Source organism: Sarcophilus harrisii, chromosome 6, assembly GCF_902635505.1.
Source record: "Sarcophilus harrisii chromosome 6, mSarHar1.11, whole genome shotgun sequence".
In the NCBI taxonomy this organism is placed as follows: Eukaryota; Metazoa; Chordata; class Mammalia; order Dasyuromorphia; family Dasyuridae; genus Sarcophilus; species Sarcophilus harrisii.
In genome coordinates this window covers 156,017,838-156,034,157 of record NC_045431.1, presented here as the reverse complement: position 1 = coordinate 156,034,157, position 16,320 = coordinate 156,017,838, and the positions used below count along the sequence as shown (strand labels likewise).

The following is a 16,320-nucleotide window of genomic DNA, read 5'->3' as shown; positions in this document are numbered from 1 at the left end:
CCTATCACCTCTCTGGCAGGAGACAGGTAATGTGAGTCACCTTCAGTCTTCTGGAACAGTGGTTTATCATTTCATTGATCAGAATTCTAAAGTCTTTTGAAATTGTTTTTCTTTATCATGTTGCTTTCACTGTTCAAATACGGTTCTGCTGTATTATTAAATATTCAAGAGCTTGTGGCAGGGCAGGTCCTTCTGCTTGTCTTCACACCCATCTTTTGCCCTCCAGCCACTTCTAATTTTTTCTTCTCTCCTTTTGTTCTTTTTGTTGTTGTTGTTGTTGTTGTTTTGCTTATTTTTTATTTTATTTTTTCTCCCTTTTTTCTTAAGTAAAGATCACTTAGATTAAGCATACTCAATGTCCACTAATAGCTGGTGACTTTCATATATATTGCATTGCTCAGAAAATGCCACTTGCAGTAAGGGGTATAAAAGAATACCTTGAGACCAGGTTCCCTAAGAGTATAACTGTTTATAGGAAGAGTTAGTGAAAATTTATGTGTCAATGAAATGATGACATAGGTAAGTCAGATGTGTATCTATCATAATTTTAATTAAGACTTGATATGATCATCGGCTCTAATCTTCTAGGGTCAGTTTTCTAGTAGTCTATTTAAAAATTACATATCAAACTCTTTGAGGTTAGGCAACATATCTGTCTTATATATTCCTCAAATATGAGCACAAAGTATGTAGTAGGTACTTCAAAAATGTAGACTGATAGAAGTACTTCTAACAGTGTATCATGCAGCCTTTGTATCTCCTTTTCCATATCCCCTCATAAATTTTCTACTGGGGGTCTCTCTAAGCTTTGGGGGAAGGGATGAGTGCTTCTCTGATCTCCTGATTTCCTAACATGGCATGTATATCGGTGTAGTGCCTAGACAGTCCAAAGTTATCTCTCACTCTAGCTATATGAACAGATACATGAGTTCTAGCCATCTCTGCTTCCTGCCATCTACAGATCTCCTAGAGTAGTTCTCAATTAATAATGAGTCAAAGCTTACTCATGACTACTTCTGCTTCCTTTTTGAGTAAACCCCAATATTTTAATTTCTAAGAGACTGTCTTTCATGATGATCATCCCTAAACCTTCACTGGAAGAATACTGATGTTTAAAAAAAAATGAGCTTGTGTTTCAAGAAGCATTAAAGAGTATTTTCCACCTTTTTTCAATTTTGGGCTTGGCTTATAATCTCTATTTGTTATATCTAATATCAATTGATATATAATTAATTAATCTAATAATTAATATCTAATATCAATATCTGTTATATGTGGGTCAGATTTGAAAGTCACTGACTCATTTTTGCCTCAGTTTCCTCATCTGCAAAATGAGCTAGAGAAGGAAATGGCAAACTACTTCAGTTTTTTTTGGTCAAGAAAACCACAAATGAAGTCATAAAGAGTTGGATATGACTGAAACAATTGAATAACAAAAGCTATATGAACTGTGGACTAGATTTTTGTACTGTCTTTCATAGTCTGAACAATAGACACACTTCATTTGATGTGTTCTCTGTGGCATAAGTTCTCGTGTGTGTGTGTGTGTGTGTGTGTGTGTGTGTGTGTGTGAGAGAGAGAGAGAGAGAGGAGAGAGAGAGAGAGAGAGAGAGAGAGAGAGAGAGACAGACAGACACAGACACAGACACAGACAGACAGACTATGGATGTATTATGTGATTGACAAAAGCTCTGTTCCAGGGCTTAATACACTCAGCACATTCTCATTCATGAACAGGAACACTTGGAACATTCCATCACCTTTAAAAAATTCATCCTATTTTTTATTTCTGTCCTGGTCCCTAAGTCAGTGACATACTTTTGGTGAACATATAGATCTTTCCATTTGGGTACATTTATAATAATATTTAATTAATAGTACTATTTTAATAATAGTTTTTATTATTTTATATATAATATAATTTATATTTTAAATAATATGCTATATATAATTTGTTTTATATAATTAAATAATAATGATAAGAGCCATCAAAGTTCTTTTATTTTATATTCTATTATATATACTTATATACTCATACATATGATTACATGTTAAATTATATATAATTGTTATATATCATATCTTATACACATATGGGGCATACCTTGTTGGAGGAGAATGTTTAGGGTATAATTTTAATCTAATCAATCAACATTTTTATATTAAATATTGTGTTCTGCATATGAAAGCCTCTCTAACTGTCTCAAACCAGGTTATTCTTGCAGAGATTTTGTAGACATATAAAAATAGAGATGTGGATCAATAGAAATCGCTGTACCTTGATTCTTTCTTTTGGGAATTAATAATATGACCCATTTTTAAAAAAATAGATTTTAACTCTTCCAATTATTGTTTCTTTTAACTTTGTTTTTTAGGCTGTGGTGATCATTGTCTTGAGTGTCTGGGTCCCCATGAATGTACTCACTGTGAAGAACCATTTCTCCTCCTTGAAGCCCAGTGTACTCAGAAATGTGGCAAGAGACATTATGTAGACACCAGGACACAGAGATGCATAGGTAAGGTTTGTTTGAGGAAGCCAAAGTTCTGAGGGTGGGGGAGAATATCTGTATTTGGTGTGCTGATTTCCAGGGAACCACTAGCTTTCGTGATACAGGGATGGGCAATCTTGGGGAATCATCTAAAGTAACTGACAGTTTCCTATGTAAATTTGTTAATTACCAGACTAGAGTGTTGATAAAAATCCAAGCCAATAATTAACTTTTATATAAATCATTTCTGCCCTTAAAGTTCTTTAGGAAGAATTACTAACATTTAATGGAACAGAAAGAGTGCACTAAGTTTTCTGTTGAGAGGGCAATGTTGAGATGGAAAAGTGATAGGAAGAAGGGCCAAGGACACCAAAGCTTATGGTCTTTTGGACTGTTTAAATATAGTGATTAGAAATGTGAGATTGTTATGCAGCTAAATTTAGATAAGCCTCTCTGCATCAAAATCAGAATTTATAAATTAGAGGTGATTTTTGCTTTACAATCTTACCCCCCCATCCCCAAAAGTTTCTATTTAACCAAATGGTTCATTCACTACAATAAATAGATCCCGGAAAAGATATAAAAGGATCCAGTGAACAAAAATATGACAGAATATTTTTCCTACTTATTCTTCAAAGCTCAACCCAAATATTATCTCCATCATCTATCTCTGACAACCTTGGGAATTTTCTCAAAGGGCAGCTTATATTAGCTTTTTCTGATTTCCCAAAGTTTGTAGTAACTTTCCCCTTTGTACTTCCCAGTCCACTAATTCTCTTATCTAATAATATAATAAAATAATATAATAATAAAATAATATAATAATATATTATATTATATAATGCATATTAGACATTATTAATAATTAATTGTTAATAATTGATAAAAATAATAATATTATATTATTAATAATAAAATATAATAATAAACAATAATATAATATATCTAATAATATAATAATCTAATAATAATAAAAAAGAGAAATCTATATCTCTCTCTATATGTGTGCATATATAGTAAATTCTTGTCACTTATAATAGTTAGGGGGTATGAAGTTGCTCTGAACACTGAATTAGCAAATACTGAATACTGAATTATTTGCTTCTAGGGGAAATACAGGGTTACATTCCTGTGAGTCTCTAATTAACTTTATCATATCATAATCATGCATTATCATTGTATATGACCTCATATATAAACTGGCAAATTACCTCTTCCTTTTTCTGAATATACCATATTTATTCATTAACATTGAACTCATGGCCAACAGCACACTACGTCATGATTGAATACAACTTATTTAATATACTTTTTTTTCTTTATAAGACATCTCCATTTTTTTGTACTCAGAAAAACTAGACTTCAGATACTTGGGGGGTCATCCCTCCAATCCAGTCATTAACAAAAAGCACAAAAATGTGAAAAACTTGACACTAAATATACCAATAAGGACTCTTGTTTACAGTATAAAAACTAAAAGAACAAGGTACAGCATCCTTCATCTTCAGTTAGGAACAAGTATTTCAAGTGACCCAAATTTTTTGTTGCCCTGCACATGTCCATGAATGATCATAAAATCATGGCAAGCATTGATAAAAAATTTAGCACACAGACAAATTTGCAAATATAGGCTATAAATAATGAATATTAAATATAAATCATACATATGTTTAAATATATAAACATATAATATGCATATATATATATATAAACATTGATAATTTAATATATTATTTATAATTACAGCATATAATACAACATATTATAAAATATTTATATTTACTGTACAGCATTGTTTATTTTGTTCTTCTGTGTGCTAGACACACAGCATGAGGGCAAGACTCATATCTTATCCGACTGTTATATTTCCCTTTCTTGCATGTGTCTAGCACAATTAAGTTTAGTAAGTTGCAGCAAATGCTTGCTGTATGAATGCTGAATATATACTATCATAGGCTATGAAATTCCATCTTTTTTGATTTCTGATTTGATTGACTTTTCTGTGATCAGAAGTTATTTCATGTTGGCTATGAAGTTTTTTTTTCTGTTGGCTGGAGATTTGGGGGAACCTCTGACAGGACTAACGGGGCTGCCTTCATTGTTTCCTGTTCCTGACAGCCTGTCCCCCTGGGTGTTTGGAGTGCAGCCACGAGGAACAGTGCCATCTCTGTGATCATGGCATGTCTCTCAAGAATGGGCTTTGTGTTTCCAGCTGTGCTCCTGGCTTCTCTGGGCACCTCCAGAATGGAACGTGTCACGGTGAGTGCCCGCCGAGGGATTCTCATCTGACAGTCTTGGGAATTCACCTACACTTTCTCAATGGGCAGGCTGTGTAGTCAGCAGGAAAGGCTCCATTTGTTAAAGAGCTATCACTTACAGTATTCCCACTTTTGTGTGGACATCTTGAGTTGCTCGGGAACAAAGGGCTTCTCGCGGATTTGGCAAAGCATGATAGCTGAGCCAGAATATCATAAACTTTTTTTAATGGGAGAAAATAATAACCCATTTACAACACCCCAAAGTGTCAACATATAGAACCATCGTTTGAGATATGATTGTATCTATATGGAGAATAGAATGCAGGCAGATGTGGTATGAATGAATGTCCATTATGTGCACATTTCTGAAAGACTGAGAAGTCAACCTCCTTTCCATTATCAGTGCTCCAAAGCAACTAGAGGGTAGTCTCTCCAAATGCATAAATTAATGATATACATTATCAAGAAAGAGTTCATTTAAATTAAAACTGACACTTGAATACAAAGCACTTTAAAGTGAGCAAATCTCTGAAGTTATTTTGTTATTGTCGTTAATTTTTATCATTCTTGGGTAAAATGCTCTCCTATTTGTGTAAATCCCATAGCAATTGAGAATTCAGCTTACTCTTCTTGGCATGTAGTGGAGAAATCATCCTGTGAAAGTTAATTACATTGCCATCAATTAATAATCATTCCTTAAGTACCTACTCTGTGCCTGGTACTCTAGAGTAGATTTACAATATAATAGTTCACACTAAAATTCAGCATTCCAAAGCTGTCCTTTGTGATTTAGGTGTAGGAGGGAGCTCTAGCCATTTAATTCCAAGTATTATAGTTTGAGATAGGGATATTGCATCCCTGTATTACAGCATCTTTAACAGGGATATTTCTTTCCTAGTGATGAACAATATTTTAGGTTTTCTGAGCCTGGGTTCATTTTGCATCTTAACAAATGTCAGAAGTCAAATCCAAGAAGTGAATAAATAAGATTTATTATTATTATTATAAGAATAAATAAATTTCTACTCATAAATCCTTATATCAAAAAAACCGTTTTAGAAAAATCTGTTTTTGATTGCAATCAGATATTTCTCTTACTTTTTATTCTTAATGCAGAGAATCATATACTATTTTGTCATGGACCCCTTTGGCAAGTCTGGTGAAACCCCTGGACTTCTCATAATGTTTTTAAATGCACCAAAAAAAAGAACATACTATTAAAAGAAAATTATTGTATTGCAACATAATTATAATTTTTTTAATGCTCATTGATCCTAGGTTAAGAATCTGTATGCACAGGAGATAGATGCCTGGCCACCCAGTCTTAGGTACTTGACACTTACTAGCTATGTGACTCTAGGCAAATCACTTAACCCTAATTAGCTCCCTCCCCAAAAAAGCAACAACTACCAAAAAAAATGAGATTTATGTACAGGTGGCTTGGGGCATAGATTTTAAAGGTAGAAGAAGGGACATAGATTTGAAGGCTTGACCATAGAAATCATAAATAGAGAAGGAAACTGGGATCCAGAGAGAGTAAATGAGTTCTCAAATACCTGAGGCAGAATTCAAATTCCTCACTTTCTTGATGTCAGGTCTAGCCCTTCCCATCATGTTCACCTGGATTTTCATCCAAAGTAGTTTTGTATAAACATCCAAGCTTGGATTATATGACAAAGAATCGGGGAACATCTGTGTCTGACCTTGCTAGTTTTGTGTTGTTTTCTAGGCAGCACCTATACCCACCTCCTTAAGATGAATGCTTCCCTTGCCCTGGGGATCGGCTCGGTGAAGCCCCTGGATTTCTCCTTGCTGGATGTTCATGCGGTAGAAGACAGAGGCACAGAGCTCCTGTTCCATGTTGCCAGCATCCCTACTAACGGCCAGTTGGTGCTCCTTGTGAATGGAAAAGAGGTCCCTCTGGGGGCAACTGACCATTTTAACTGGGAAGACCTGACAGAGAAGAGAGTACGCTTTGTGCACAGCAAAGACAAGCCCAGGTGATTCGGCATAGAATTGTTATTTTTATCCCCTGCTTCCTCTTCCTTTCCTTCCTCTCAATCTCACCTCTCAAAGAGCAGCCTCTCAGTTTCTTGGGATGATAGATATTGCCTAAATACAAGGCAGTTTCATCCGACTGCCGCCATCTCCTTGTAACTGCTCAGGAAATATGCTTCCGTTACAGACATTTTCACTTTATCACATAATTATGGGTAATTCTCTGATGTGACAGGAAAGTTCCTAGCACAATTACATAGCTGTGAAGTCCAATAGAAACTGAATCTATCATAGACACAGCTGCCCCAGCTGTTCTGTCTCCATCTATTAGAATGAATATTTTATTTATCATATTATCATGAAACATGCTCTGATAGGAATTATTAATTTCTGGAAATATTAAAAATGAGACCTGAAAGTACAGTCAACTCTTAATTATTGAGTCTGTGGATTAATTGAGGCTAATTTTTCAACTGATCCATATTTCTGCTGCCACTCAGCACACTCCCGAAAATCTCCTCCTCCTCCTACCACAGACAGTGTATATCCTGTGAATGCAGAGTGATTCAGCATTAGGTGAAATCAAGCATATTTTGATAGTTAAATTAAATAAGTACATGCCTATAATTTTAGCTACCAGGTAGGCTGAAGCTCACAAATCCCTTGAGTTTGGAATTTCTGAGCTGTAGGGTACAAAGCAAATCAGATGTTCTCACTAAATTCAGCATCAGAAAGGTGGGCTTTTGGAAATAATGGGTCTAGTAAGTAAGAAGAATGAACAGACCCAGTCTGAAAACTGAATAGGTTAAAGCTTCCATGTTGAGCAGTAGTGAGGTTGGACTGATGAGTAGTCCTTGTAGTCCTTGTACTTCTGACCTGGATAATATAGTGTGACATCTAAAGTTTGGGAGACAGTTTTTGGGAAATGTAATGATTTTATTAATAAAGTTAGCATGTATATTAATAAAAAAGAGGTCAATAGCATTCTCAAATGCCAGAGACCCCTCATATTACAAAAGAGGAGGGGCTAGATTATATTCCAGTGAAGGTCTTGAGGTATGTGACTTAGATTATCCAAATCTTGGTAAAAGAAACTTAGCAATTTCCATATCATCTGTCTGACAAAAAAGAGAATCCACATTTCCCAGACCTCTCTGAGTAAACACAATAATCAGGAATGTGCTCTTAATCTAAACTTAGAATTTCTTTTACTGAATTTGATTAGATTTTTAGCCTGTGCAAGTCTTTGTTCAAAATTTCCCACATTGGTTGATTTTTGGATAGGAAAATAGAAATGGGGGAAAACCTTGGTCCCTAGTAAAGAGAGAAATAATCATTTCTCTCAATAGGAAGACTAAGAGAAGGGAGAAAGAAAGAATAGAAGGAAGGAAAAAAAGAAGGAGGAGAAGAAAGGTAGAAGGAAGGAAATGCAGGAAGGATGGAGGAAGGAAGAAAAAAAGGAAGGGAGAGAGGAAAGAAGGAAGGGAGAGAGGAAAGAAGGAAGGGAGAGAGGAAAGAAGGAAGGAAGAACATCTTATCATTTAGATAAGCCCTTATTTTGGATTATCCATCACACTGCTTTTCTTCCACATGACAAACCATTTTAAGTTTATTCTAGGTGCAAATAGGCATCTAGAGTTAAAGGCATAGAAAGGAAATTAGTTGAATATTTATGTGGATATATTTACTTATTCTCAGATTGAATGTTTGTCATTCTCATTCTGCCACAAAAGGGACAGGCAAAATTGTGAGGTAGGTAAATATGGAGCCTTCTTTTTATATTAGCTCATTTCTGACAGTACTGGTAACCTCAAAATAAGTTCAATGTTAACTGTAATCATAGCAAGAGTAATAAATGTGCCTCAATCCTGAAGGAGGCCAAACAACATTATGAGGAGAAATTGCAGAATCTGCAGATTCACCAATTCATTTTATCTTGGAGACAACATATACATGTGTATGCACATTTATATATATATATATATATATATATGTATATATACATATATATATATACCCCAAATATCAAGGAAATAAAATATATTTAATAAAGGAAGACATTAGTATTTGAGGGATAAGGATGAACAAAACCTACATTTAAAAAGTGATTCTTGAACTGTATCTTTTAAAACTTTATTTATTTGGTATTTTATTTTTCCCCAAGTGCATGTTAAAAATAGTTTTTAACATTTGTTTTTAAAATTTTTATCTTAAACTGTATCTTTAAGTAAGGGATTCTAAGAGGAGGGGGTGAAAAAAGAAAATATATTCCAAGTGTTGAGGAAAGAAATTAAAGACTCAGAGATAGGTCATGGATGAAGTACACTGTGTTCAGCATAGACAGAAGATCAATTTGACTGATTCCAAAGCAGATGGAAAGGGGAATAATGCATAACAAAGCTGGAAAATAGGTTGGAATTAAGTTTAGGAGGACTTTAAAAACAAAACAGAGTTTATATTTTATCTTAAAGGTAATAGGGAGCCAGTAGAGTTTATTGAGTGAAGGAGGCTGTTAGAATAAGAATAGAGCAAATATTGAAATAAGCACAATTTTTTTTCCTGCTAGATCTGTGATTTCATAGGGAAGTCCTAATGAAAAAATTCCTTTTACTAAAATCAGTCAGCTCACTGCCTAGAAGGCCTCTTTTTTCACTTCTGTCTTTTAGCATCATGGTTTCCTTCAAGACTCAACTCAAATACTACCTTTTGCAGGAAACCTCACCCACACTCACCACTAATTTCTAGTGCTTTCCCTTCTAAAGTTGCCTTCTTCTCACTCCATGAGGAAGATTCATATATGTGTGAGTGTGTATGTGTATGTGTGACTGTGTCTGTGTAATTTCCTTCTTATAATTTCCTTGAATTAGTCCGTCAGTAAATATTAAGTACCTCCTTTTTATCAGGGACTGAGTTTTGGGTGTGCAAGGAAAGGCAAAAAACAATCCTTTCCCTTGAGAAGCTCATCATGTAATAGAATGAAAGCAGGAACCATTTCTGAATTTTCTTTTTATCCCCAATTTTTAGCTCATTGCTTGGTACATAGCAAATAACAAGCTCTTATGTGCTTACTGATTAATTGGAACTTATAGACGTGGAGTTGTCTGTTGCACTAAGAGGTTAAATGACTTATTTAGGAGCATCCACCATCAGGACTTCCCCGGTTCTCCCATTCATATTGCTTCCTAGGTCAACTACAACTAGGTGAGCTACATCATGACTGACTCTTTAATAGAATATAATAGAATTTAAATAATTACTCAGACATTCTTTTATTCACGTTTTTGGAAGTATTTCTACATATTTCACTGCCTTTATTTACATCAAACTTCCCCATCCCCAGCACTACTGTATTTGTCTAAACAAATATAGTCATGTTTTAGGTCAAGTAGGCCAAAATCTGACATCTAATTCTTTAACTCTGATATATTCATGAATATTTTTAGTTTGATATTTTTGTTTTTCTTTTTTTATTTATAGAATAAAACAGCATTTCTATAACATAGTATAATAAAAAGATGCTTGTACACAAAACTGAAAATTTTCATTATGTACAATTTGCTATTCCTTTAAATTATTTAATAAAGCTATCCTGTAAATTTGTTTCTTTTTTTCCCCTCTTTTATTCTTCTCTCTACCTGTCCCCAACTTAGAGATGACTAACTTTAGAAACAAATAGGTGTATGTAAGTAAAATTATTTAATACTTGAATTATCAATTTTATGTCTGGATAGAGATGGTGTCACTTAGGTGACTAATACTTGTTTAAAATCAATGTTCCTGCCACTACCTCTTCTGCTGGATACCAGAACTTCTTAAATGGTGGTTGTGACCCCATATGGTATCATACAACTGAACATAGGGGTCATGAAATTATGATTTATTGTCAGTAAATATTTGATTTGTATCCCTTTTTTTATATACCTATATATCCGGGATCACATAAAATTTCTCAGGTGAAAAGAGATTTTGAATGGGAAAACAAATAAATAAATCCAAACCCCCGATCCTTTAATATTTGCATGCATAATCTGACAAAACAAATTCCACATTAATCAGGTTAACCAGATCTTAAAAATGTATTTCTCTTTCTGCATTTTAAGTTCCTTACTTTTCTGTCAGGAAGTAAATGACATGCTTCTTCTTCATTCTTTTGGACTTATTTTTCAGTTTGTTGATCTGAATTTTAAAATCTTTCAAAGTAATATTTCTCCTTTAAAGTAATAATGGTATAACTTGTTCCTAGTTTTGCTCACTTTTCTTTGCATCTATTTGCATAGAAAAAAGCCTTCCTAGTGTCCTCTAAAATTGTTTGTTTAATCATTTCTTATTATACAATAACATTCCATTATATTCTCTTTATGAATTTTAGAAACTTAATGTAAGAAACTGGAATGTCATATAGGTGTTATGCAATCAGATGGTTTAATTGTGGGCAATATTTTTATGGTTACTTTACCTTGGATAATTATGAGTCTTAAGCTTTAATTTCTAATAGATAAAGAGAGAGTGTGGTATGGTGAAAGGCTTCTTAAAAATTTTCCACTTTGACCCCTTTTCACCTGAGAAATTTTTATGTGACCATAGGTATATAGGTTTGCACATCAAACACTTATTGATAATAAAATCATAATTTCGCAGCTCTCACACTCAGTTATGCAACCCCGTATAAAGTCATGATCTATAGTAAAAGAAGCTTTGGTATAATGGACTGAGAATCACCTTGAGGTTAGGAAGGCTACCCTGCTCCAAGTCAACAACAGTGTCCAACACTGTACATAGGTACTATGTGACTTAATTGCTCTACGGCCAGGCAATTTCCTAAGATGAATCATATATTGCCTCTTACTGATAGTGTAAGTTTCCCAATATGGAGTTTCCATGTCCCTTTCCCCCCAATCTCTACCCCTAACTTCTCTCAAACTCATTCATTCCATAATTAATCTTTAATCCAAATCCTGACTTGTACAACACAAATAGATTCATTATGATCTTGTTCAAAGACTATCTTTATAACATTAATTTTTGTTTCTTTTTTTGGATATTTGTTTAGGAAAGGCCATTTTTCCCTGAGAGTGAGTGACCAGCAATTCTTCTCTGAACCACAACTGATCAACGTCCAAGCGTTTTCCACACAGGTAATGATAAACCTTAATGTAGATTTCTTAAGTCAGTTTGTTTGGGAAATTGCAAGGGCGAAGCAAAATTTCTGTTAATGAGTTCATAAAGAATTGTACCAAAATTCCTGCTGCCTTCATTTTTTTTCCGAAGAAAAGGATAGTGAGGATAATTTGTATTATTGTAAGGTCATGGAGGAAAACAAAACTAGCGCTCAAGTCAAAATCAGAAAACTTGAATTTTCCATTCTGCCCTTGACCATTCACCTGCCTGAGCTCAGTTTCTTTGTCTGTAACATACCCACTCTGCCTCTTCCAAAGGAATTTTATGAATACCAAATGAGATAATAAAACTTCAGTTGCAGACCAGGCTTTCTACTATCAGTGCTAACTTTATACTAAGTATGCTAGACATACCTTTGCAGAACTTGACCGATATTAGTAGTTATTATTGTCAACTCTTCTGAACTTGCAAGATATCAGATGTCAATGGCTGTGCTACTAGGGGATTCCACATGATGTACTGTTTCATGATGTTTGTCTTGTCCAATCCAGAATCTTTTAACTTGTTTTTTTATTATCTTGATAAATCTATGTTAGTAAGATTGGTTTCCTTTGTAATTCTATATATTTTGGTATGCATTTAAAAATAACATTATTTGGAGAAGGGGTTCATGATATGACATTTAAAAATGTTTGAGAAGCATAATTTCTGAGTAATTTACTCATGTTATTAATAATGTCATCATTTTAATAAAAGAATAATTATTTGGCCATCTCTCTTTTAGAGCAATGGCAAATATGGTGGTAGCTCACAACTTATATGCTCCTTTGAAAGTGGAGTGTTCAAGAGATTGGCAATCAAGTCTAATTGGTTAATAGTTAATGAGAAAATGAATATTACAACAAGGAGTGGACCTCAAATTTAATTAAATTACTTAATCTTAAATTACTCCTACTCTTGGGCAATCTATAGAACACAATGGTTACCAGACTTGGATGGGTCTGGATAGAGGAGAAGGTTAGCTCAACCTTCAGAGATTGAGGTCTTGAAATGAGGAAAAAAGAAAAGAGCAAATCTAAATCTCCCCAAATTATAAATCATTTCTCTCAGTTGGATTCACTAGTCTGCCAAAGGAGTCTAAAGCTCAAAATAATTAAGAATCCTTAGCCCAAGACCTTCTTTTTATAGATGGGGACACAGAGGACCAGAAATGGTCTCATGTTTGGTCCTGTGATTACCTACAGAGTAGAAGAAATGGAACTAGAACCCAAGTGTCCTGAATCTCACTCCAGTGTTGTTTTTATTCCCCAGCATCATCTTTTATATTGTTGTTTTTTCTTTTGGAGTTGGGTTGAGGTCCGCTTGGTGGGCTGGGTAGATGGAAATGGGTATGGGCTTTCCTTGTCTGTATAAGTGTATTTGGTATAACTTGTTTGTAGTCTAATAGTACTAGAGTATTCATTTTTTTAGTTCATTGGTGTTTTTCCAGTTTTGCCTATTTTAAGAAGATAATATTGCATCTTTTATCAATAACTTTAGTGGAGAAAAGGATTTTTTGGAAAGTCTATTCCCCTCAGGATGACAATACAAACCTCTGCCACACCTTCTTATCCTGTGTATTTCTGGTCCACAGTCTCCCATTAGACTCCTATATAAGATCTACCTTTATCCTGTGTTATTCTGGTTCACATTCTCCCATTAGATTTCCATAGAATATCTACTTTTGTACTATGTAATTCTGATCCACATTCTCCTATTAGACTTCTATAGAACGTCTACCCTTATCCTGTATAATTTTGGTCCATGTTCTCCCTTTAGACTTCCATAGAAGATCCAAACTTATCCTGTTTAATTATGGTCTACATTCTCCCATTAGACTTCCATAGAATATATACCTTTGTTTTATGTAATGCTGGTCCACATTCTCCCATTAGACTTCGAGAGATCTCCTTTCTCCTATATAATTTTGATCTACATTCTCCCATTAGATTTCCATAGAAAATGTCCCCTTATCCTGTTTAATTCTGGTCCACCATCTCCCATTAGACTTCTATAGAACATCTACCTTATCCTGTGTAATTTTTGGTCCACGTTCTCCCTTTAGACTTCCATAGAAGATCCAATCTTATCCTGTTTAATTATGGTCCACGTTCTCCCATTAGACTTCCATAGAGACCTACTCTTATCCCATGTAATTCTGGTCCACATTCTCCCATTAGATTTACCTAGAAGAGCAACCCTTATCCTGTATAATTTTCGTCCACATTCTCCCATTAGACTTCCATAGAGGATGTACCCTTGTCCTGTGTTATTCTAGTCCCCATTCTCCTATTAAATGTCCATAGAAGATCTACTTTTATCCTGTGTAATTCTGCTTCACATTCTCCTGTCAGACTTCCAAAGAAGATCTATGATTATAGTAGAGTATTTCCTTTACATAATTTAGATTACCTAAAAAATATAGCAGGCAGATTGTTTCTTTGTCATCCCTCAGCCTTGATAAATGACCATCCTACTCTCTATATAAATCTGTATACATGTATATACATAAACATATAATTATATATATATATATATCTATATATCTCTGTATGTATCTAGTATAATGATAATGTTATATAATGGAGAGGAAGATGATATTTCATTGGGAAGATTAGGGTTCTATTCTTGTTTCTGACTCATACTGGACATATGACTGTCACCAAGTCCCTTGATCTCTTAATACTACTGAACAACTCTGTAAGACTATAAATTGCAGACTAGGGGCAGATATTCATGGTTTGTTGAAATTTCTCACTGGGACTTTGTGGAATCACTGAAGCAAATATATGAATCTACTTTTTAGAGCAGATCTGTGATTTCATTAATATAGGGCAGGAATTGGAAAAATATAAGGCCCAAACCACCTGTTTTTGTAGGGCCCCAAGCAGAGAGTATTTTTCTTTAACCAGTTTTAAAACTTGTGCAATAAAATGTTATTTAAAAGTGTAAAAATCATTTTTTTGCTTACAGGCCAGATTTTCCCATAGCTTGAAGAGGGCAATGGTATGCATAAAAGACAGGGTTATAACATAACATAAGATCAGTGCAGGTGAATATTGTAAAATTCAGAGTAACAGCATTATATTCTCCTAGTTCATCTCTGACAAATTGCATTTATATGGCTGGCATAAATATTTGTGGTAGAAGCTTAATTCATTGAGCCTCATACACATGAAATGTCATTGCAGTAACATAGAATAAGGAAGCACAGCCCAGGAACAACTATGAGCTCTAACAGAAGATCTTAGTGGCTACAAAAATGATTGGTGATCAGACATAAAATTGGTCCATGTTAGGGATGACATAGTAATTAAATTATAATTAATTAGTTGCAAACTAATTTCATTTGAAATCTATTCCATAAACATTTCAAACCATATGGTTTTGAGCCAAGATAAGGTATTTCTTATGTATGTAATTAAAATATGACATAGTTTTAATATAAAGATGAGCTCAAAGGACCTCATTCACTGATTGCTAACATTTTTTTCTCCATTTTCACTGTTTTTGACAAAATAATTTCCACTAAGTGAGCCAAAGGATTAGGATTAGTGCTGGAAAAAAACTTTCTGACCTGAGTTGGAACCCAAAGTACTTTTAAAATATGGAGTTGGTGTTCCCAGAAACTCAAGTACCAATTGGTGAGAATGTTTTATGCGGGTGACATTTTCTAAAGATGGGATTTGGGGGATAGGAGGTTACTGAGTTAATGATTTTTTATTGCTTCTGGTTTTTGATCTCTTCTTTCTCTGGCAGTCTTCGGAGTTTCTCTGAGACATCATCACGTAAATCAATTTGGCCATTTCCACTTTTATGTCTTAATACTGGCTAAAGGCCTCTGCTGCCTATGTTATGGTCTGCCAGGGTCATTCCCGTGCACAGAAACTATCAGCTTTGGACTTTTCCAGCTGGTCTTTTAGGAGATAGATAATCCCCAAGCTTCACATCACATGACTGTGGTAATGCTGCATCAATCAGACAGCACTAATACCACTTTAATGGGGAGTGTATTTTGTAGAGGTGGGGAGCACTCATGTGGTTTCTAAGAAAGAGATTTGGATTTAAAAAAGTAGGTTGTAAAGAAAATAACATATTTCTGTTTCAAAGGATATAGATGTTTTCCTTGGCTCCTGGCCTTGGCTTTTTGATGAGATTTTTACTGTTTTAATTATTTAAGTCTCATATTGAAAGAACACTTATGATCATGTTTACAATATGTTAAGGATATGAGTTAACCCTGAAGAGAATATATTTTTTAATAATATATCTGGTGAATTCACCAGGCCTGGTGCTTGATGGCCTATCTCCTTCTTCTTACTTTAGGGCATGATTTTATCAAGTTTCTTAACTCAGATGGAGGTAGAACCCTATTCAGATTGTTGTTATTGTTGTTATCATTATTATTTATTCAGAGA

At 34.3% G+C, this 16,320-nt stretch overlaps 1 protein-coding gene across 1 annotated transcript in view; it reads left to right on the top strand.

The window, feature by feature from the left end:
• FRAS1 (Fraser extracellular matrix complex subunit 1) overlaps nt 1–16,320 on the top strand; it is a 483,962-nt gene that overhangs the window by 292,625 nt on the left and 175,017 nt on the right. Inside the window, exons 24-27 of the mRNA XM_012552056.2 lie at nt 2,376–2,516; nt 4,608–4,748; nt 6,477–6,747; nt 11,796–11,880. Of these exons, the coding sequence (XP_012407510.1) occupies nt 2,376–2,516; nt 4,608–4,748; nt 6,477–6,747; nt 11,796–11,880 (638 nt within the window). The remainder of the gene's footprint in view (nt 1–2,375; nt 2,517–4,607; nt 4,749–6,476; nt 6,748–11,795; nt 11,881–16,320) is intronic.